Source organism: Pieris brassicae, chromosome 6 (assembly GCF_905147105.1).
Source record: "Pieris brassicae chromosome 6, ilPieBrab1.1, whole genome shotgun sequence".
NCBI classification, from domain to species: domain Eukaryota; kingdom Metazoa; phylum Arthropoda; class Insecta; order Lepidoptera; family Pieridae; genus Pieris; species Pieris brassicae.
The window spans coordinates 503,973-529,790 of NC_059670.1; the positions used below are offsets into that span (position 1 = coordinate 503,973).

The following is a 25,818-nucleotide window of genomic DNA, read 5'->3' on the forward strand; positions in this document are numbered from 1 at the left end:
TATAATAATTGTTTATTCATGTAACTGAACGTAACAAACAAATATACCTACAGTATTCATAATTTACTTAACCTACATAGTAAACATAATTAAAAATTTATAAAAAGAAAATTAGAACAAATTTAAAAAGTTAAGTCTGGCATACTTAACATAAAAAAAATCAATAATGACAATTCAATGTTGATGAAATGGTAGATTAAGATTTGATCAATTGTATGTTTATCAGCAATATACCTAGCAGGATTATTTTAGTAGTTTATTGTATTCTAAAATGTTACATTTTAGTTAATAAATACTATGTTTATATTTTATTAATGCACTTTGAAGTTTAAAACTTCTAAACCTACAATTTTATTATACTACTTAATATGTTAATGTTTGATTTAATCTATGATATATAAAGATTGTAAACATCTTTTCTGGACACTGCTTAATGCTATAATCAAAAATTTAATCTGAGCACAATGTTTTTCTATGATAGTCGATCTTTTTAAGACAATCTAATCATGTCTAAGTGTGACCAATGTAATAAACCTTTTTCTAAATCTTTGCCTGGATGTGAATGTGCCCGATGTGAAAAAATGGTACACCTAAATACCAGATGTAGTGGTCTTACCAACAAACAGATAACCGCATTAAAGGCGGCCCCAAGCTTGGACTGGACCTGTATGGAATGTCAACAAGAATCCCCGAAGCGAAACTCCTCTTTGTATCTAACAGAGGATGCAGAGGAGGATATACCTATGGACACTAAGGGGCTAATACAGAAAATTTCAAAGGAAGTAGAAAAAACTATAAAGAAGGAAATAAACGAATTCAACCAATCTCTGCAATTTCACAGTACGAAGCTGGACGAAGTATTAGGTTGTATTGATGCTTTTAAAAACACCATAAAAGTTTTAGAAAGAAAAAACACGGAACTAATACACAAAAACAACAATCTGGAATTGAGGGTAGGTGCATTGGAGCAGCGTTTCCATGAGATGGAACAGGAGAAACTTTCTAATTTTATAGAAATAGCAAACGTCCCCCCTGCGAGTGAAGAGAATGTGAGAAAATTAGTTGAAAATGTAGCATTAAAACTTAAACAGCCCTTCGACAGTATCCGTAACACAATGCGATACCAAGGTAAAAACGACCAACCGGGCATTATACAAGTAAAACTTAATGATAAAGCAACCCAAGAAAAGTGGATTAAAGCTCCAAAAACCATTAAAACTATGGTGGCCGATGTTTGCCCCTATGAACCCAACAATAACAAAATAGTATTCATCAGGGAAGCAATGACTAAACACAACAAAAGCGTTTTATGGGAAGCCAAACAGGAATTAAAGAATAAACAAGGATATAAATACGTATGGTTTAAAAACGATATGGTGCGTGCAAGAAAGGATGAAAACACTAAAATACAAAACCTAAGATCAGTGTTGGATATACAAGTGCTAAAAAAAGACAGAATGCCAATTAACTGACCAATTTAAATGCATATAAATTATTATTATTAAGATGGATAGTTTAACTAGTGATATTTGTGAATTAGAAGACTGTATAAACATAAGTGATTTTGTGAGTAAAATTCCCAGTAGACATTTAAATCTATTGTGTGTACACATAAACATAAGGTCAATCATAAAATACTTTGATAGTCTTGAGCAGTGTATTTATGCGGCTGGAGCTGTTGACGTTATTGTGCTTACAGAAGTAAACATTTCTGATAAAATCAGTTGTCTGTATAATTTAGATGGATACCATATGTTTTCGGCACTCAGAAACGGTAGGAAAGGTGGAGGTATCGTAGTATATGTAAAAAAGAAACATAAATTTAATATGAAAATTGTAAAAAGCCAACATTTCGAGAATATACTTTTTACCATCACAACTCAGACAAAATACACTGCTCAAATTTGTGCTATTTACCGCCCACCTAGCCTAAGCAAGAACCTGTTTATTGACGAACTTCATAATATTATTAAGAACAACTGTCAGAAAAATATTGATTTGTATCTATTGGGAGACGTTAATATAAATCTAAAGCTAGACATTCCTATAAAACATAAATATTGCAACACATTACACAGTTTAGGCCTTATGTGTGGGATCACAACTTACACTAGGGCGGAACTATACAAAGGAACCATTACAAAATCATGCATAGACCACATATACGCTCGATCCCAAACACACGACCTATACACGGCAACGGTTGGCACAAAACTAGCGGACCATCGAGCGATCGTGCTTGCTTGCACTAAAACACAGTCACAGGATGTTCCAACATATAAAACATTAATTGACAATAATAAATTAACGATCCTTCTAGAGCAAATTGATTGGAAGCCGACATTAGAAATGAAGTGTCCTATTGGTATATATAACTTCATACAAAATAACTTAACACAAGCATATAAAAAATCTGAATGTACAGTTAAACTTAAATCTAACTCTCTTCGAAATAGTAACCATTGGATTAATAATAGAATTATTAAAGGATGTCAGTACAGAGATAAACTTTTTACTCAATATATAAAAGATCCAAACAACTTAATACTACAACAAAAATATAATAAAACCAGAAATTATGTCAATAAATTAATAAATAAAACTAAAAATAAAACAATTAGAATCAATATAGAAGCTAATAAAAATAATCTAAAAAATCTATGGGACATATTAAACCAACTAACAGGAAAAATTAAAACATCCATGGACGTAGCTATACAAAACGCATTTGCAAACCAAAATATTACATGTAAAGATATTGCAAATAATTTTGCAACTTCCTTCCACAATAGTATTAGTAATATAGCAACCAACTGTGTAAATCCACTGTTAGATAAAAGCTCCTACCAGCATACAGAAAATACTAGTATGAGATTTCAGTCAGCAGACCCTAAATCAGTTGCAAAGATAATTAAATCATTAAACGACAGAAAGTCTCCAGGTGCAGATAAAATACGAGCTATGGATATTAAAACATTATGTAATAAAATCAACGTAGTCATAGCTAACCTTATTAATACGAGCATTTATACTGGAAAATATCCTAACTTACTAAAAACAGGCATAGTTCGACCAATATACAAAAATGGTAGCAAAAAAATCTATAATAATTATCGTCCAATAACTATATTGCCAACAATTAACAAAATAATAGAAAAATACATATGTGGACAAATTCAAAATTATTATAAAAAACACAATATTCTTTCTAACAAACAATATGGATTCCAACCAAATAAAAATACCACACAATTGCTATCCGCATTCACAGACCACATTTATAAACATTTAAATAAAAAAGATCATGTTCTAGTAGTGTTTATTGACTACAGTAAGGCATTCGACACATTAAAGCACAGCGTAATCCTGCAGAACTTAAATGACTGCGGAGTACGAGGAAACCTACTCAAGTGGTGTGAAAACTATCTGCAAGACAGAACTTATCGTGTTAAAGTGTGCAACGAAGAAAGTTTTCCAATATCTATTACAGAAGGTACGGCTCAGGGCTCAGTCATTGGGCCTTTACACTACCTTACCTATGTTAACACATTACCTAACATAATAAAGTATTGTCAGATATTCCAATTTGCAGATGATACATGCCTAGTAGCTGCAGGGCCTAACATCCAAGAAGCAGAAACAAAGCTACAATCTGATTTCGATACATTGGCTAAATGGTCCCACGACGTAGGACTTGTACTAAATCCTAACAAAACAAAGTTCATGCATATCCGATCCAGTCACAATCTAAATTCACGTACACCCATCTTAATCTTACACAACCACACATGTGCACATTCTTATAACTCGTACCCCAATAGCTGCAACTGCAACGCTTTAGAATTAGTTCATAACCATAAGTACCTGGGTCTTACAATAGATGACCGAATGTCCTGGAAAATGCACATTAATTCTGTCTGTGATAGGCTAAGAGCGATACTTGCCAAATTCACTTTAATAAAAAATAAAATACCACTTAAAACTCTGCTACTATTATACAAAGCACTAGCCGAATCCATTATAACATATGGACTTACAAGCTATGGGAGAACATGCAAAACTTATCTAAATCAAATATTTGCAATACAAATACGTATTTTAAAAACAATTGCTCCCTTAAAATTAAAATCACAATATAAAGCGGACTACAGAAAGCTATTTGCATTTTTCAAAATTATACCTATACACGAGAAAGTACAACTAGGATTATTAAATGAAAACTACTTTACAGAAAATTATCTCAAAACAATTAAAACTCACTATCACTACTCAACACGTAGAAAATTAAAAAAACGAATTTCTATTACCCAAATACAATAATTTATATGGGAAAAAAACATTAGATTACATTATTCCAAATTTAATAAACTCGATACCAGCTACACTTCTTCCGAATATAACAAGAAACAATATTAAATTTAAATTAAAAAAATACTACATAAGTCAAACAATTATAAATTATGCATAACATAAATTATGCCATATACGTCATTAAAATATATATATATTCGAATATAGGAACTCATCCTGTATGTGAATAAGAATTCTCGACAAGAACAGGTTTCCTGCATCGGCTAAATATGGCGCGTCAGTGTTTAGATTTGTTTATGACGTTTTACGTGCAATTTTAAATCGTTTGAATGGTTTGATTGTTATAAATTTACAGTTTATATGTCACTGGCCTTAGTATATATATATGTGTGTTAATGATTTAATTATGTTCGACGTCCTGGTGGATAGAAAAACTGTGCACAGTTTGTGTTTCCACCACATCAACTACCTTTATATTAAGAACACTTATACAACAATAAATAAATAAAATAGTTATTATATTTCTAAAATTATTTTAATAGAACTTCTATTCAGTTTCTATGAATGTTATACAAAACATAGGTAATAATATTTTTGTCATTTGATCTCTGAATAACTTAAATAGCTTGCAATAGTAGTTTTATTTTCATATCTTGCTACACTTTGTTATTCAATTCATCCAAGAAGCAGAAACAAAGCTACAATCTGACTTCGATACATTGGCTAAATGGTCCCACGACGTAGGACTTGTACTAAATCCTAACAAAACAAAGTTCATGCATATCCGATCCAGTCACAATCTAAGCTCACGCACACCCATCTTAATCCTACATAACCACACATGTGCACATTCTTATAACTCGTACCCCAAAAGCTGCAACTGCAACCCCTTAGAATTAGTTCATAACCATAAGTACCTGGGGCTTACAATAGATGACCGAATGTCCTGGAAAATGCACATTAATTCTGTGTGTGAAAGGCTAAGAGCGATACTTGCCAAATTCACTTTATTAAAAAATAAAATACCTCTTAAAACTCTGCTACTATTATACAAAGCACTAGCCGAATCCATTATAACATATGGACTTTCAAGCTATGGGAGAATATGCAAAACTTATCTAAATCAAATATTTGCAATACAAATACGTATTTTAAAAACAATTGCTCCCATAAAATTAAAAAAACAATATAAAGAGGACTACAGAAAGCTATTTGCATTTTTCAAAATTATACCTATACACGAGAAAGTGCAACTAGGATTATCAAATGAAAACTACTTTACAGAAAATTACCTCAAAACAATTAAAACTCACTATCACTATTCAACAAGTAGAAAATTAAAAAAACGAATTTCTATTACCCAAATACAATAATTTATATGGGAAAAAAACATTAGATTACATTATTCCAAATTTAATAAACTCGATACCAGCTACACTTCTTACTAATATAACAAGAGACAATATTAAATTTAAATTAAAAAAATACTACATAAGTCAAACAATTATAAATTATGCATAACAAAAATTATGCTATATACGTCATTAAAACATATTCGAATATAGGAACACATTCTGTATGTGAATGAGAATTCTCGACAAGAACAGTTTTCTTGCATCGGCTATCTATGGCGCGTCAGTGTTTAGATTTGTTTATGACGTTTTACGTGCAATTTTAAATCGTTTGAATGTTTTGATTGTTATAAATTTACAGTTTATATGTCACTGGCCTTAGTATATATATATGTGTGTTAATGATTTAATTATGTTCGACGTCCTGGTGTATAGAAAAACTGTGCACAGTTTGTGTTTCCACCACACCAACTTCCTTTATATTAAGAACACTTATACAATAAATAAATAAATAAAATAAATAAATAAATTACTATAACAAAATATTTTATAAAAGCATTGCTACTCATCTTTACTAATATTTTGAAAATTTAAGATCTGTCTAGGATCTAGAAACAGCCATCCTGTTTAGTTTAAATCCTCAGACTATTTGCTGAGAGAATCTGTTTTAGCTGTTCTGATATTCTTAAAATTGTAACAATATATAGAGGTGATAATGTTTACTATATCTTGTTTCGCGTTGAAGTATAATTAATATTTGAAAGTTATTTGTGTACCACAAACATTTAACAAACACTTCGATTTGTTGACACTCGTTGTCGCATTGTGGAAAATATAAACTCTTTATTGAAAGTTGTAAACAAAACACAAAACCTAATATGTATATATGTACTATGTAATTGTGGAGGGGTTGTACATGTATGATAAATAACTTATCAGAAATTAATCTGAATACAAATTTTCACAATATTCATGGCAGGTTATTTTTCCCAAGGTATTTTTTTATACACTACACTAAATTTGATATATTTTTAATTTTAACTGATACTCCATTATATGTTGGATGTAGTTCTTTTCTTTCATTATTTGCTAAGGGAGTTCTGTTTGTTAAGTGAGTTGTGAGTTTTAATCACGGATTATTAGAATGCCAAGGCCGATGGCTCAATTGCTCATACAGCCACCAATTCAAGCCTGGAACCAACTGAATCATTGCCACACGTAAACATTGTGGCTCATAGTTGTGAAAACTAAAAATCAAACAATCCGGTCTTCTAAAACCATACGCAGTTTAGACGTAAACAAAGCTAGAAGGCCATCGAGCACAGATTCCCTGCTTGAAAGGGTTCCGACCGCTGAAGTAGTGATACTTAGCGATATCAACGCCCACCGTGCCATTAGCTCGGCCCTAAAACCACCGAGCACACGGAACATCCTTTTTAGACTTCTTTAGCATATGACTCGAAGCAAATGATACCTGCGATTTCGCGAATACCAGATGAGGATAGTCAAACAATCTTTGTTGGGGGGGATAGTCAAACAAACTTCTGCTGACATCGCATCTCGACCTCCAAGTCTCTGATGACTTGCCATGAACCCCTTTACAACCTCATTTCGCGGTACTACTAGTCAGCAGATTGGGATAAGATGCGGTTTTAATGATCCTACGGCAAAAAATATCATAATCATCAACGGCCCATTTGCTTTTCAACTGGTACTCCACATGCCGTTGCTGACTCGCTGACACCTGTATCGCCTTTGAAACGGAGACTGGTGGAACGTCTAAAATAGACGTTGAACGTCTAAAGGAAGTTTCGGATTGGAGCGATGTCAACTCAGTTCAATTTAACACAAATAAAACCGTATCTCTCTTAATACCAGGTGGGATTGCGCCAAGTGTCTTTCAGTCATTAAATAAATTTATAATTTCTACTTTCACTTGACAATTACATAGATCTATAAATTTCTAAATGTAAATTTAACGATGGTTCTTTTGAAGAATGATTTTCATCTCTATCCAATAAAACGTTGCTATACCACTCAAGTCATTAAGAGCTGTTTAGTGGAATTTGTAAATTATTATGCATTTCTAACTCTCAATTGCTATTACTATTCTTAATCGTAGGTGACTGGTAATTATTTGTCTTCCCTACTTCCTAAAGCTCATTAAAATTGTTAGTTTTGAAAACTGTGTCAGCTTGTATATCAAAACACTAAATTTCCGTGAGGAAACCAGTCAGTGCAAGGCGAGTCAGTGCAGCAATTATGTTCCACATACACTAATATTATAAAATTAAACGACTTACGACACGCCGAGATAATTTAATGGGTTTTAATGTTAAATGAACTTAGCTGGAAGTGAATAATTCACGCGGTGTTTAGTGTGCAATTATGCAATAATATGGTTATGTTTTATTCGTCGACATTTTGGTCACCATTACCGTAAATAAAACAAACAAACATTTATTTTATTTTAACTATTATAAATTACGTACATAGAAGAGTTCATATTGAGGCCTCTCTAGTAAGTCGAAGACCTGTGACAGGAAAAAAAAGTATATATACTAAAAGAGGCACCGATTGTTATTAATCTTATAAAGTATAATTATGTATGTGTTTGTTAATTTCTAACATATAACAAATAAAACTGTTGTAATTAATTTGTATATAATGTGATGTGTCTGTCATTAATTTAAGTTGATACTTGAAAAAACATTTTATATAAATTCATTTATTTCTTTACTTTTGTGTTGAATTACGTGTGACTTTTCTAATTAATGTTTTAATGCTGCAGGGAACCTTTCTTATCCAGAAACTAGATTTCCGGGATTATTTTTGAGACATTGCAAATATACTGTAATAAATTAGTGAGTTTTGTCATTTGATAATTGACTTATATCAAAAACTAAAATATACTGTCAGAATAATTATTTAACTAATTTACAACTGTAATTATTATCGATACGATCCTTTATAACAGCTTGTTTTGAACCAGAAGTTGATTCTTATTATTTTATAATTGTTTACAGATGAATGAGCGGGGCAGTGAACAATTAAAAAATAAATAAAGCTTTAAAAATGTATTTAGTAAACTAAACCTTTTCCTTCAAACAAGTTAAAATCACTGTCTGAGTTTTTCAGGAATACAGGCGTTGAAAAGAATCCCTGTATATTATAAGTTGATCAACACGGCGCAAGCGCGTGTTTCGCTCCTTGAGCAGACCAAACTTGGTCCCAACAGTCGCAAATGAATCGCCGCGCAAGGACATTTTGCGAGCGTTTTCCGAAACATCGTTTCTTTCGAAACGAAATATTCGAAATTTAAATAATAAATAATGAATAATTTTTTGACTGCTACATGTTAGTGACTTGTGAAATATCCTAGTGATGATGTGGTCGCGCTGGGCACTTACTTTCATTGGAGTTTCAGTGTTGTTTAGGTGTACGGATTCAATTGGTGAGTTTTTTAGTATCATAATAAATACTGCAACAGTATATAGCTATATTTAGGTTTGATGGCAAAAGTAGGCTTAATGACATGCATAATTAAATGACTATCTGAAAATTTCGATAGAAGTGTTTTCTGCTATCGCTTTTACTATAAGTTAAGGGAAGCAGTACAATTTTGTCAAATAAAGAAATTTTATACCTTTAGCGCACCTTGCATTAAAAAATATATTTATTAAATAAACGTCTCTCTCATTCAATGCTCTAATGCATCAATTTTATATAGGCAAACAAAAAACCTATTTGAAAACTCCTAGCGATGACATCAAATTTGCGTCAAACATTAATCTGGAATTCTGTACCAGGTACAGATAAAATTATAAAAAATAAATAAACTACATATTACGTAACGACAAAATTGGAGGACTACCCCGGAGAGCAATTCCTACAACTTTTGCACAAATAACCTACTTTAACCTTTAGGAGAAATGTTTCATCGGTGAAACCAGAAATGACAGCTCAGGGAATTCAATTCGACTACTTACCCTCCTAAAAGACTGCTTTCGAACCTGCTTCGCTATTGTACAGCGTTTTCATCATTAGAAACCCATTGTTCTAACTACTATTCTGGAATTCACGTATATATTTGTATCACACTCGTGTAATGGCTGTAAGGACACCAAAGTTTGGACAAGGACGGAATGGGCTCGCCCCGTGGACCGTACTCCATGTTCCTCCACAACAGGAAGCTGCATTGCTTACATCCTACTTTAAGTCCATGCACAGAAGTTGTATATGCAAGCTAAGGTGGTCAAAACAACGCCAGACTAATGCATGCCCATTTGCTCTTTTTCCAAAGGGAACCATGTTAGTCGTCTGGAAAACAAACCCAGAGAAAGAGTGGGCTAGTGGCGCGGAAAAGAAAGCTCGAGCCGATGGTCCTCACCACGCTATGAATGTCCGTTGATGGAAAAGTACTTGTGTTATAAGTTAGAGAGACGCCAAATCATGACACTCTTCAACATTGATCAGGCGGTCTATGCTGTCGAATCCAGAGTTTGAGACCGAAACTTCATTTACTAAGTATGTTTTAGCAAATCATGCCCATTTATGAGAGTACTGTTCTTTACACACAGTCGATCTTATTAACTTGGGCTATTGTCTGAAATAATACTACTTGTTGATTGACTTCTAGTAGGTACATTTTTCTTTCTTAATTAACTCTACGCATATAGAACAATATGTACATGGCAAGCAAGTTAACATTTATTGTCGGTCGAATTGGCCTTAGATATTCATGTATTCAAAATTAGGGTCAAACAGGGCAATGCAACCCTCGTTTTGCTGACGCAGAGAATGCGAGATGTCGATTCTAATAAAAACTTAATACAGGTACTTCTCGATAGTAATATCTTGGTGTTATTGCTTATTACAAATATTGCTTCCGTTTGCTATAAAGCTAATATGTTGCAATATTATAACAATGTATGATTTTATGTTTATATTTAATATTAGGGTACAACTGATTTAAAACTTTCTGATGAGATTTTTGTTACGCCTTAAATATTAATATTCATTAAATTAGAGAAACATTCTGTTCTTTAATACTAATAGTATCTTTTTAGTGATAATTAACCCAAAGTTTAATATTATTCCAAAGAAATGCTACAAGATTTGAATTATGATTCTGGTTAGTGTTTAACGGATATAAACACAAACTTATAACAATATTTACATAATTATACGTTTTAAATAAATATTTAATATTATGATTAGAGTATATCGAAGTGTTGCCATTTATCGGCGCGAAGTTGTATTTTGCAATAGAAATTGTACACGAAATTATGTGTTGTCTGATGGGACAGAGACTCATTTCATTGGAAACGTCACGTTATATAAAAAATACAGTAAATTCGCATTTATTTCCGTTAAATATACATATTAGTATCGATGATAGATATAAATATTATCTTATAAGGACCTTTAAAAGAGAAAATTTCAACGAAATTAAAAAGGAAATTTCCTCCGAGGAATTAATATTTGTTTGAATTGTTTGTGTTATCTTAAACATTTGGTAAAATAAACAAAAATGTAAATGGGCGCGCGAGTAATTAAAAGTATATTTTTATAAAGAGCTCTCAGTGAACTCGTATAACTTAATTTTCAAACCTCTTAAATAATAAAATTAATTTTAAATTGAAATATAAAATAATATGCAGAATAAAATATAAATTATTTCGTTTCTCTAGAAGATACTATTTTCCAATTTAAATAAATTTATGTTTATATGATAGTATTTCGATAATGGAAATTCAAAATCCGCAGATTATTGATGCCGTAAATTCCACAACGCTCTAGTTATTACCAATTTCAATATGTGATATCTGATATTTATAAGCTCAAACAAAACCCCGGATTCGAATCGAGTATCTATGTATCCAAGATGGGTTTGTTTTCAATAAATATTATTCTATTTCCCCAGCTACTGAACCGAAAAATGGGACCCTGTGTTGTATTACATAAACAACTGAAACAATTGTAATTCAGTAAGATAAGATCACAGATATTTATCGAGATTTACAATCAAATATATGCTTTAATTTTGAATGTTGATAACTCCTGATGGTTGTTGAAACTTATCATTAGAAGAATAAAATTGTTAAATTGGAAAATAATATTTTTATAAGTATACATGAATATTCTTTATTTACGTTTAAATATCCAATAATCCAATGCTTAGTTAAATTCTGGTGTAAGGTATTCGCTCGAACAGGTTTTTGCCGAATGGTATTGCTTGATTCTTTCATATCAGTTGAATTGAAAACAAGATCTTTTATGATGCCTTTCTGAACATCCGCGTTCCAATCTTGAATTCACGGAATGAATATTCAATCGAATCCAATCAGAGCACTTTCGTTTAATCAAAGAACTCTATTCAGAAACTTACAAAAAGTTGAAGAATTTACAATACACGTGAGTAACGTTTGTTGTAGTTATAACACCTCCATTAGGCCATGGAACTCATATGCTGTTTTTTTAAAGTGGTTTTCTTTAGAAATTATTTATTAATTATATCACACTCTAAAATATATTCCTTTTAATACAGTGTAGCATTAATATGAAAACAACTTTTCTCTTCTTACGCCTCCAATATTTGTGTATTATCTATATTTAGAAGACTGAAGATTTAAAACTGCATATTGCTTCTTAAATAAATTCCAGTAACGTTAAAATTGTATATTTGAAAACACGTACGATATGAGAGAGCTGTCTTGAACAGGCTATATCTAAGGACGCTACGCAGTATCACTAGCTAGATATAAGTAGTAAACAATATAAACCTCGCGAAGTGAGTCAAGTGAGAACAATGATAGGATAAAGTTCCAGCACTGATACGTTATATCGAGTCCTAATTACTGTTTATTGCACTATATACCTAAGTACGATATGCGCTTAGATTTAAATCGATTATTTTGCTATATTTCTCAGACTACCAAACTGTGGTACTGTGTGAAAATATTTCAATTCGTACCTAAAAACTGAAACATCCCAACGCTTTGGTGAATGTCGAAAATCCACTTCATTGATGTATAACAAAACATTTGAATGTAAAGTTTTTATGATAAAAATCATAAAATACGTAACAAAAGGCTATTATTCTTTGTATACAATTGCTGAGCGAAATAATAAATCAACTTGTATTACATTGCTGAAAAATAATTTAACAACACTTTAAATTTTACAATTGAGAAATTCTAATATGAATCACAATTTTCAAGGCATTTAATACAAGATAGATAAAGCCTAGAAAAAGGCATACTCCTCTTTTAAAGGCCGGCAACGCCCACTAACATGGGTGTCTATGGGCTGCAGTAGCTACCTTTTATAGCTGCGAGCTTGCTTCCAAAAATCTGATATATTTATTTACTATAAAATATTTATTACAATCATTAATTTTCTTAAAGACGTACGTTACGTCTTTCGTATTTATTTGAATTAAAAACGGTGGTTGTTATTCATAGGAAATACATTTTGAAACGTTGCAACTTTTAAACATGTATAAACTATATAGCGTAAAGTAATTAAAATACGTTTAATGCGCCAAATATGCTGTACAATAGAAGTCAAGAAGGTCTTTAAAAAAATCTCAAATCCAGACTAGACTTTATGGAGATTTATGGAAAACGGGAACTATGAATTCTTTATCAAATGCTCGTATGAATAATTTCAGTTCTGGAAGGACATAAAGAGCTCTTTAAAAGCCATTTAAGATTTATCGCGGTGAGACGTTTAATTTAGCGGTCGGATATCGGCCATTACCTCTCTGATTTATGAAGTAACAATATTAACTTTTTCTGAGATGTAAAATGAACGAAAGGCCCCATTTGAATAGCTCTTTGTAATTTTCTGATAAGGTCTGCGATTCGTAAAACTTTAAATCCATTTTAAGTATTAAACATTTTATCAATTTTAATTTTCTGAGTATTGAGAATAATGATTCGAAGGCGATGTATTGATGACGAAGATAGTATCGTACTTGTCGATGCGATTAAGTTTCTAATTGCTTTTACTGTTTGATTAAATATATACCAAGTATATCACGCGGTTTAATAAATCTTATATTTAACATACCACAATGTTTATTATTATTTTACTGCGTCTGCTTCATAAGTGATACAGCATAAAACAAATATTTAAAATAATTATACTACTCTGAATAAATATAATCATGAAAAGAGAAATTCTTCATTTACGGATAATATAGAGAGCAATATGCAGGATACATCGAATGAAAGTGAATCAGGGAACAAGGAAGCTTAGAAGCTAGGGAGCACACGTTAACGAGACACGGAGCCAGAAGTCCGATAAGCGCATTATAACAGCGTTTCTTACCGGCGGTCGCGACACAATGCCACAGCTTTTTGCTGGTCCATTGTTGCCGGACCATTAATGCCTCCATTGTGGCTCTCACAATGCCGCGATTACAGCTAATAATTAGATCGGGCATACCGGACTGTTGGTCAAGCTATTTTCTACTTGCTTTCACATCGGCTTTTTACATTGAACTTGTAACATTTTTAACCTTCTTATCTTGTAGTCTTTTATTATTATTGTGTGATGACATACTATAAAAATTGGGAAATTTACGAAACAGTGCTAAAGGGAAAATAATGTTTAAGGTTACTAAATGACTGGTAATTTGCGGACAGACGTAAGGGGCGGGCCTGCTGATGGCTCCATTGAATAACATATGCGAAATATTAACTTTGTCATACTTTATGAGGGTTATTTATTTGTAAATAAAGAATTCGAGTGAATATTTCGTAAAGTCAGTGACGGGTTATATAAACAAAGTATAATAGGATCCTTATACTTTGTGTACAGCTTGCTAGCTAGTGGACTGTGAAATGTGTGTTTAATCTTTATATGTATTGAATGTCAGGAGTATCTGAATAGTATATGTAATGTTTGTATGAGCAAGCTGCACTAGATAACTAAATATTTGAGAGGGTGAGATGTAAGAACCTAACAACCCTGCGGATCCCTAAGCCCTACAGATGTACCCTAACACATAAATAGTGATTATGTAAATATATAAATAAGTACGGGATGGCTGCTTCAAGAGAGCTAACGTAACAGACAGAGCTCTACGGGTAGGATCAAAGGTTCGAGGTGGTGGGATTATCTCAAAGCTATCGGGCAGGCTCACCACGATAATTGAAGGCTTGAAGGAGTCTTCGTCTTCTTTTCGTAAAGAGTATCCCTAGTGCTGCGATCCACATAGCAATGAATGTTGCTAAGTTGCAACATACCTTGCGTTCACAAAACATGCTCCGTCGATCTTGATGCTTCGATCAGCCAGAAAGCTGGAAATGCAGTCGCATAATTTCTCGGGAATCTCGTAGGCTGGAAGATTCGAGAGTAGTGCTCTGTGCCACACCCGATCGAAGGCTTTCGCTATATTCAAACTACCTCAATTGGCTCTGCCCATCTATATGTACGGTATACAAAGAAGAAGGTAACGAGCCAAACGACCACAACGAAAGCCGTAGTGATAATCGCTAATCATCTGGTGGCCCTCTAGATACCTCAAGAGCTGGCCATTAATAATTTATTTCATTAATTAGGAGAACAAGGAGTGTATAGCTATTAGGCGATAATTGAACGGTTCAGAGCGATCGCTTTTTTTAGGGATCGGATGTATCGATGCGATCTTCCAGCACTTCAGGACAGAGCGAGTACAGGTACCGGAAAAGGCGCGTTAGCACTGGAAACAACTCAGGAGCACAATTGGAGCACATCCGGCCCGCTTGACATAAGAATGTCCAAAGAATATAGTGCTCTGCGGGCAGCACGTTGCCGGAATGTGATTTCCGTCATCGAAAAATCACACCGTAAAATGGTTGGTGGTGATCTTCCTTGGTCATCCAAAGTCGAATTGGACGCGAAGAGACAGCCCAAGCCGTCGGCCTCCTCCTTCGCAGCTGGCAGTGTGGGCCAGCGAGTCATCCGTCCTGTGCAGTGGTGAATGGACGGCTGACAAAAAATGCGATGGAATATGGACCTTACGATGAAAAGCACATAGGCCCCCAAGGCTTGGATGCAAAGAAAGATCTGCTGACCGATTGTGCCAAATATAGCGACAACCTGAAAAGCAGGGCCGAGGAGGGCGCGTAGTAGGCACAGTACTTCGGACCACAGTAATGATCCGATGAACTCAATGGCGGGTTAACAGAGACTTGATAGTTCTCCGGATGTGTAATCAGTAGAAGGTCCACCAAAGAGGGTTTATGACCATCCACATCTGGTTTCGCGTAATTGCAGGACCATTTGTGACAGGTCGTAAGTTAAAACAAAATCGTGAAAGGATCTTCCCGCCTAGCCTTCTTAAATAGGTCTCTTTTTTCAAGCGTCCCGATGTGACCAGAACAGATATCGTCTCTGACGTACACGCTAACTCCCGCCCGCGGCACTAATGAATGTAAATTCTTTCGTTTGCCCCGAGATCGAATCCTTTCACTAAGTATTAAGTTTTTAGCGCAATTTTGCCCCCCTGGAATACGAAGGGCAACCTTGCATCCACCACCGAATGGTGTCTACAATCGAAATTCTTCCGATGATTGACGCTCAGAGGATTCTCCACAGCGGAAACGTGTGGTACCCCCCTGGAGTAATCTCTGTTTAAACTGCACCTTCATATTTTGGGGTATGGTGGAGTCTCACTCACCGCACGAAACACAATTAAAACAAGATCAACCTATTGTATCACTTCACGTTGGTTTTCTATGAGATAGTATTTTGCTATGTTCTTTCGATTGGGTGTGGCACAGAATACTTTTTTTACTAAGCTCCCGGCATATGGGCTGCCCAAGAAATTATGCAACTGGATTTCCAGTGTTCGAGATGATCGTAGCAGCAGCAGTTGCAGCTCCTTACAAACGTTGTGTAATGCAAAAACAACTTGGCGATTAAAAAGAGTGGCGGAGAGTTTATTGCCAGTTCTGCTCTTCCGTTCTACGCCCTTCATTTGAGATCTGGCAGTAAATGTAAAATTAGAAGCATTTAATGTATATTTCTATTTTATTGACGTTCCTAAGTATACATTGTGTTACCTATATGAATTAATGATTTTTGACTTTGACTTTGATTTGACCATGGCCGACATCTACGAAGCATATTCCGCCCTTAAAACCGTGAACGCTGACCGTGAAGCATGGCCCTGTCATGTCTGTATCCTATTCTCGAGCCTCTTTTTACAGCATATTAATTGGAATGAAACAACGTGACTGAGCGAGTATCGAAAAAGAACAGAACTTTATTTTCTAAAGACAAAAGTAAAGAATCACATAGACAACATTTGATGACACTTTGGTACAAGATGTCGCTAGTAGTAGGTACATCTATATTTTGCTATTTATAATACTCCCACTCAAAATATAGATACTATATAAACAAAAGAAACAATTACACTTTAACAATACCTAAAGTATTCAAATGTTTATGTTTTACAGCAGCGAGACTTTTTGTAAACAAATCTGCAGGCATATTTGATGTACATAGATAATTAACACTTATAATGTTTTCATTAATTAATTCTCTACAATAATGATATCTGACATCAATATGCTTCGTTTTATTATGGAATACAGGGTTTAACAACAATTTCTGTGCGCTCATACTATCATTATATAAAATGATCTTATACATACTTTTAGTAAGTTCAAATTGTAAATTTCTCAAATAAACTGCCTCTTTGCAGGCTTCTGATATGGATACATATTCAGATTCGGTACTAGAAAGTGTAATACATTTTTGCTTAGTACAACTCCAAGATAGAACAGACCCAGACAAAATATAACAAAATCCCGAATATGATTTCCTATCATTAACATCACTGCACCAGTCTGCATCAATATAACCTTCAATGTTTGCATTTTTGCCCTTACTATATTTCAAACCTAAATCTTTTGTCCCTTTCAAATACCTTAAAATTCTTTTGGCATAAACCCATTGTTGTTCAGTATTACAATTATTGAATTGACTTAAATATGACACTGCATAAGCTATTTTGGGTCGTGTGAGCACAACTACATTAGGCTCCCGATAAGCTGCTGATAGGGATTTTGATTACTACAATCATTTTCCTTCTTACATTTTAAGTTGACCTCCATTGGAGTATTCACAGTGTTACAATCAACCATATTGAACTTAGTCAACAATCTATCAATATATTTTTCTTGACTTAAAGTCACAGTACAATTATTATTTTGTTTATCAAATACAACTGACATTCCTTTACAATTCCCAAGTCTTTTAATACAAAATTTTTATTCAACATATTCTTAAGATTACTAGTTTCATTTCTATCATTTGAGAATACAAAGAAATCATCGACATATAATGTCACAATGGTTTTACTGCTGTCAGCAAATTTTGTATATAAACATGGCTCTATTTGGGACTTAATATAACCATTAGCTAACATGCAACCATCCACTTTCTTATGCCATGCACGAGATGCCTGTTTGAGACCATATATAGCTTTGGTCAATTTTAAAACTTTATTATTTGGACAGACATAACCTAAAGGCTTTTGCATATATATTGGCTCAGACAGATCTCCATTTAAGAAAGCAGTTTTCACATCAAGATGTGTTACTTCTAGGTTGAACTGCACTGATAATGCGAATAATAACCTGAGTGTTGTATGCCATACTACTGGAGAAAATGTTTCACTATAGTCCACACCGTATTTTTGACTACACCCTTTAGCCACAAGTCTGGCTCGATAGCGGACATTATTTTCACTATCACACTTTTTTTTTAGAACCCACTTGCACTTAACTATATTGCCACTTGCAGGAATATCAACAACTTACCACGCTTTGTTGTCTTCGAAGCTTTTCAGCACTTCTTTCACTGCCTGTTCCCATTGCTCCTTCTCTGGTCCCCTTAGTGCTTCTTCTAATGTCATTTCATCACTAAAATATTCATTACACTGTTCTGTGCACATATATCCAAACCTTTCTGGTTTTTGTCTCACCCGTTGTGACTTTGATGTGGTTTCTGGTTGCTGCTCTTCCTCAGATGTCATGGACTCCTCCTCTGGTACATAGGTTTCATCCATGTCATTCGTTGAAATGAATGAATCCTCTCCATCATGGTCTGACACCTCTCCCACTGAAGATGTATGTGAACTATTTTCTGCTGGTTTGTCTTCTTCCACTTCCATTTCAATCATATTTTCTTGATGAGATAACTTTTCATTTATGAAGACAATATCTCGAGTGGTTATAATAGCCTTTGTTGAAGGATTGTATAACCTATACCCTTTGACATCCTCAGGGTAACCAACCAGTATGCATTATTCTGATTTCTTGTCCCACTTACGTCTTCTCTCCTTGGGTATATGTCTCATGACAGTACTACCAAAAATCCTTAAATTACTGAGGTTGGGTTTGCCTCCTGTCCACAACTCGTACGGTGTACAGTGGTTCAATCCACCTTTTACAATTCTATTTTGTAAATAGACTGCTGTGTTAATGGTTCAGCCCAAAATTCCTTGCCTAATCTTGCATCAAATAAAAGGCATCTTGCTTTCTCGATCAGAGTCCTATTCATACGTTCACAAAGCCCGTTTTGCTCAGGAGTGTAGGGATTGGTTCTTTGCTGAATTATACCCATTTTCTTCAAATAATTATCAAAATCTCTGTTACAGAACTCTGTGCCATTATCACTTCTAAGTATTTTTATTTTATTTGACGTTGAATTCTAAACTCTTGCTTTATATTCTTTAAAATATTGTAAAGTCTCATTTTTACCTTTTAAAAAATAAACATGTGTTATGCTGCTGTGATCATCAACAAAAATGAGAAAGTACCCTGATCCTCCTAGCGATACATTCTCCATTGGGCCACATATATCACTGTGTACTATTTCCAATAGCTTAGTACTCCTGTTCCCTTTATTATCGAAGGGCAACCGTCTTTGCTTTCCTTCACAGCACACTATACAGTTGGACTTGTTGATGTCGGCCTTCTCAGTTAATTTGACCCCCTCCACAGCATCCTGCATTTTATTCATGTTATCACTGTTGACATGTCCCAATCTACGATGCCAAACTTCTGGAGACTCTGCTGTTGCTGCCACCAAACAAGATGAAGTATTTATAAGTGATGCAGTCGCTACTAGAGTGTCCTGTTTATTAAATATCTCGCATCCATCGCTTGTAAAATACACCTTGTTACCCTGCCTAATCAGTTGGCTTACTGACAATAAGTTGGTAGATAATTTGGGTACACACAACACTTTTTCAACAGTTATGTTAAAGTCACATCCTTCAGTTGATGTTGTTATGTTTACGTTTCCACAACACAACACTGGGATTTTATTCTGGTTAGCAACCATGATTTCCTTGGTGAACCCAGGATAACATTCGTCGACCATCCAATCTTTATTGCTTGCCAAATGCGAACGTGCCCCAGAGTCGACATACCAGTCACTCTTGTCAAATATTCTGCTAAAAAACACGGCACTGAATGCATTACTTGTTTTTGACGATTTATTTTCGGAATTCTTATAAGATTTATCTTTATATTCTTCTTGTTTATGGCTTTTATTTATGCCAACTGGGCACAAGGTACTTCGCCAGTGTCGTGTAGATGGAGAAGACACGAAGGAGATTGATCGGTAAAAATAATAATTAAGGTAATTTTGAATATACACAAAAAAATAGTTGAAATTGGATTGTTAGTTTTGAGACAGCACAGACGACACAAATATGAGTAAAAGCATTATTAAATACTGTTTACTATTTATGAATAATTTATATATATTACACTTTAATTCTATTGCTTTCTATATATTTACATAAAAATCTACAATATGGACTAAACACAAACATTTAACACTTAAAGGACGTGGGACTTTAGGGGGAAGAATGTCATAAAGAGGATAAGTTAGTTTGGGACAATTAAATAGTATGTGAGATACAGTGCCTTCATCCAAGCCACACTCACAGATAGAGTGATCCCTTATCCGGAGCTTGGCTAGATGAACAAGCATGTCCAAGACGCAGACGCGAGATTGTGGATGTAATCCAGCGATTTGCATTTCGATAATAACAAAACCAGGGTTGTCTTGGTATGTTTGGTTGGATGGAAGCATAAAACTTACCCTTAACCGATTTGGAGTCATTCCAAAATGTCTTCCAGGTTCTGTCCAGATATATCTTTGCAAGAGAACAAAGATCCTGAGCTGAATTTTTAAAATGATCTAGAGAACCTGACTCAACAGCTGCTTTGGCACATGAATCAGCAGTCTCGTTTCCTGGGATACCTGAGTATCCTAGGAATAGTACCTAGGAATCCAAACTAGTATGATAGACAATCCTTTTTGATTACAAGAGAGCAGAGTCTCCCTGATTTTTAGTATAATAGGAAAACGTGATTTGCTACGAAATGGGTTCTCTTTAATGGACATTAAACAACTTAAAGAGTCTGTCAAAATAGCTGTCTGTTGTATGTTATGGGAGTGTGCAAATAGGATTGCTTCCAATAGAGCTGTGGCCTGTCCTGTGAACACTGAAGACTCGGGAGGACATTTAAATTTCAGAATAATTCTATACCGAGGAACCCAACAGGCAGCACCAACACAGCCATCTGGAGACAGCTTTGATGCGTCAGTGTAAATAAGAAGATGATTTGACCAATTTTGATTAATATAGCTTTGTAATTTGATGTTGGTATCTGGGGCTCCTTTGATCAGACCAAGGTCTGTGATGATGGGAGGGTTGTATATCAGGGCTTTATAAGGAGTAGAATATAGCGGATTTGTTGGAAAAGATATCATGGGGTTAGGGAGGCTGGTGTACTTTAGATAACTATCGAGCAGATAGGAAGAGGAGTTGCGGGTGCAAGGAGCATGTGATAGTCGGGTTAATCGATGCCAAAGAGGGTGGGATGATATCTGTAACATCTTGCTAACAAAGCGGTCACATAAATACTGCCGGCGAATGTGTAGAGGAGGATCAACACACTCAACCTGCAAAGCATTAGTAGGGGAGGATTTCATTGCACCTAGAATGATTCTTAGGCACCTATACTGAATTTTGTTTAATTTTCCAGCAGCTGATTTGTTAAAGGGATCCAGAACAAACATACAGTAATCCATATGACTACGTACTAAGGCATTATACAATAACTTTAAAGAATAGGGGTGAGCACCCCACCAAACCCCCGCTACTGCTCTTAATACGTTAATACCTTTTTCACATTTTTTTTATTATGTGTTCAGAGTGGGCAATTCCGTTCAGCCGATTGTCTAAATAAATACCTAAAAATTTTACTTTATCTGTCAGGTTGATTGCTTGATTTTCAAATGAAATGAGTAGAGTAGGAATGTATCTCTTCCTTGTAAACACCACTGCCTGAGATTTGCCAGCTGACAGGGGCAAGCCGTGGTCCGACAACCACTGGCCTAGATAATACAAAGCAGAATTGATACGATAGGATACTTCCCCTATACTGCCTGAGCTGTGATAGAGGACAATATCATCAGCATATTGTAAGATGTTACAAAAACTGGTGACAGACAGTTCGAGGTCGTGGGTATAAATGCTATAGAGCAGAGGGCTGAGAACTGAGCCTTGAGGGAGACCTTTCCAGACTAGTCTGGGGGGAAGAGAGGTATCCTGATGCTTTATCAGAATAGATCTGCAAAATAGCAGATTACATATGAGATGAACCATCCTCAAAGGTACACTCAGCTTAAGCATTTTCTGCCTGAGCGCCGGAAGTAGGATACTGTCATATGCAGAAGCAATATCAAGAAACACACCCACAAGGTACTCTCCTTTTGTAAAGGCTAGGCGAATGTCTGTTGTCAGTATACTGACGCTGTCTGTGGTACTCAAACCCCTCCGAAACCCAAATTGGGAGGAGGGGAGAATATTTCTACTTTCCATTAACCATTCCAGTCGGTTTTTAAGAAGGTGTTCTGTTACTTTAGCTAAAGTAGATGACAAAGCTATGGGTCGATATGAATTTGAATCTGAAGGGATTTTTCCAGGTTTGAGAATGGGAATGACTATTTGAGATGTCCAAGATGCCGGTATAATACTAGTTTCAAAACATTTGTTTATTATTTTAAGGTAGTAAAGTTTAGCTTTGTCATTTAGTCTAGCCAGGAAGGAATATGGAACGCCATCTTCCCCTGGAGTTGAATCTTTGAGACCACTAAGAGCGATTTGAAGCTCAGAGAAAGAAAAGGGAGCATCCATTTCATCGGAAGCTGGAGCTGGCATAGAACTCAGAAATGAGTCCCCGTAGGGAACGAAAGGTGGAGCCAATTTGTCTGCAAAGTTGTTAATCCAGTCAGAAGGGTTATTTGAAGAAGCATAAACATGGTTCAGGGAACGACGGAATCTCCTCACATTTGACCACACAATAGTGGATGGAGAGCGAGGGCTAAGGGATTCACAAAATTGTATCCAACTAGATCTTTTTTTTTCGATACTAACCTTTTAATTTTAGCATCAAGCCTCTGATAATTACTAAAGTTCTCCTGAGAAAAACAAGCTGAGTAAGATTTCTCTGCAGCCCTTCTCTTACCAAACAAATCGCTGCATTCATCATCCCACCAGGGAGAGCAAAGCAGCAGATTTTTAGGAGAGTGCTTTTTGGGGATCTGATAATCGGCCGAAGATTTGAGAGAATTTAAAAATAGATCATAGCAAGAGTTATGTTCAGGCAGACCGAAAAGACATTAAAAAAAGAATTTATTTATTTATATGTCTTTACAATTTGAAATCTACTACAAGACTGATCTAAATCTAAATAATACGAATACAATAATAACTTTCAAATAAACTATAGTCGGCGAAATCGCTGAGTGCAACGTCAGCGATTACCAAGGGTTATGCCTTGGTAACTCCTCCGTCCTTCAGAGAGAAGCTGATTTTACAGCTTCCACCAGTGTCCTCACTGGTAGGCGTGATCTTCCGTGCGTTCTTGGTGCATCTGCTTGATAACTTTTTATACACTTTCCATGATACTGCACATATCAGTAATAGATAGAGGATGATAGTTGTCCAGCTTGGAGTTGCCATCATCTTAGGCCAATCGTTAATGTCACCCTGCTTCTCCAGATCTTCAGCCTTGTCCAGTAATTGCCGAACGTTATCATATTCCAGATCTTGCAATTTTACTTGATACCGCACGACATCCACAGGTGAGTCTTGTTTTTGGGGCAATGGTATTATTTCATCTCAGTCCAATTTCGTGACATGTGACTGCAGCGTCATGTTCGCAACTTCTGCGCGACAATCTTCTGTTACGGTTATAAGATGGATTCCCGATGCACGATGGTAAGATGTGTTGGTCCCACATTGTGCTCTTACGATCTCTTCTCGCTTAAGTATGACCAGCCACGTGTTGTCCCGCGTTTTTTGGATTTTGCTGTCACCTAGTACCATCTTAACACGGCTGCAGTTGGCATTCTTGTGTTTTATGAGGTTGCAATCTTCTGATTTTGTGAAGGATTTCATTTGCAGAGACTCGCAGAGATGAACGCTCTCGGTGATCGACTTGCAGCTGTTGTCGAGGTATGCGTACTCATCGCTTCCAAGTGCAAGGAATTTGGATTTGGGTATAATGGTGAGGTACTCGGTATCAGGGATAGAATATAAATGAATAAGATCATATATACTTTTATCAATAGAAGGTATTTGTAAAATAAATGTTAATGAGTGCTTAGTACTATACGCTTTTACTGTTATTGACCTTTCTAGTTCTCTTATATTTCCTATATTTAAATCTGTAATTGGTTCTAAATTGTATATATTTCCAAGCTGTAATAATTCATATATTAAATTCTGCGGACTTATAATACTAGGGTGCATAACACCTAATTGCGAAAATGTTATAAATAAGTCATGTTATACACACATGCTAAATTAAAAATATCTATTTGTTTCATTATCCGCCCTTGTTTAAGCAAAAGGATTCCCGGATTGTTGTTAACAGGATTAAGGATTACGTCACCTCTTGAACAGAGCATGATTGCTCCTGCGATGAGGATCCTGGAACAAGGTGGGGCCTTCTAAGGAGTTTATAATGAACTCTAATCGATTTAGAATTTGGATGACTACCTATTATCTCGGCTACATTATTAGGGTGGAGGTGAATAATTTTATACGGACCTTTAAATACGGGTTTAGTTTTGTCGTTCCTTGCTGTTTTCGCCACCTGTTTAAATACGGTTTCACCTACCTTGAATACGATGTCTACAGCTTGCTTATTACGCCTGGCTATTACCTGTTCTTTATTTGTTGACATTAGGGCAGTAACAGATTGCTGTATAGCTTCTGCGTTTGCCTTATGCTTTAGGACGTAATCTTGATAAAATTCCTTCGGAAAGTGCAGCTTCAATGGGTTACGTGAAGTTGTGTGACCAAATAATAACTCGTGTGGTGAATAACCGGTTGCCGAGTGAATAGCGTTGTTGTAAGCTATTATGGCATATTTCATAATTAACTGAATTGGGTCGTCTTTATTAATCATACGCTGAATTCTAACTATTTCAGCTATAGTTGAATGAAAACGTTCTATTGGTGAGTTCGAGTTAGGGTTATACGGGGTTGTAAAATGAATGTTAATATCATGTAGAGAGCAAATTTCCTTAATTACGTCATTATCGAACTTATTATCTGAGTCTGTTGTAATTTTATGCGGGAGTCCCAAAACAGAGAAAACTTGTAATAATGCTTCGGCTACATGTATACTACTGCATGCATTTAACGGAAGTGCCTGTGCGAATTTTGAAAAATTATCTATTATAGTGAGAAAGGTACCTCCTCCTGCTGAATATAAATCCATAAATAAATGTTCCCAGGGCTTACGAGGTGTTTCAGTAACTGCTAAAGGGGGTCTTAAAGGGTTTCTTTCATACTTCACTTTCAAACAAATGTCACATTGGTTAATTTACCTTTGAATAGTAAGTAACATGTTAGGCCAATGGTAATTTCTGTGCAATTGCTTAAGTGTTTCCTGTATACCGCGGTGTACTGTCTTACCTTCATGATACTTCCTAATCAACGCTTCCTGTTCGTTCTTATTCTCAACTAGCGTAACGCGCGTGGTACATCTAATAAGTTTTGGACCTCGATTATTAAATGTGGTACAATAAACTTTACAAAATTTTGGGTACAATT

The 25,818-nt window shown here is 35.0% G+C and overlaps 2 protein-coding genes across 2 annotated transcripts in view; both read left to right on the forward strand.

Annotated features, from left to right (window-relative positions):
• The first annotated feature begins 496 nt into the window (after positions 1 to 496).
• Positions 497 to 1,472, forward strand: LOC123710590. Its single transcript, XM_045662603.1, has one exon. It carries the CDS (start codon positions 507 to 509, stop codon positions 1,470 to 1,472), a length of 966 nt encoding a protein of 321 aa, XP_045518559.1. The 5' UTR covers positions 497 to 506.
• A 7,440-nt stretch (positions 1,473 to 8,912) lies between these two features.
• LOC123711008 (lachesin-like) overlaps positions 8,913 to 25,818 on the forward strand; it is a 46,796-nt gene continuing 29,890 nt past the window's right edge. Inside the window, exon 1 of the mRNA XM_045663388.1 lies at positions 8,913 to 9,117. Within this exon, the coding sequence (XP_045519344.1) occupies positions 9,048 to 9,117 (70 nt within the window). The 5' untranslated portion in view covers positions 8,913 to 9,047. The remainder of the gene's footprint in view (positions 9,118 to 25,818) is intronic.

What these genes read in the sequence shown, in the direction of transcription:
- LOC123710590 (XM_045662603.1), top strand. Translation starts at nt 507, where the DNA reads ATGTCTAAGTGTGACCAATGTAATAAACCTTTTTCTAAATCTTTGCCT.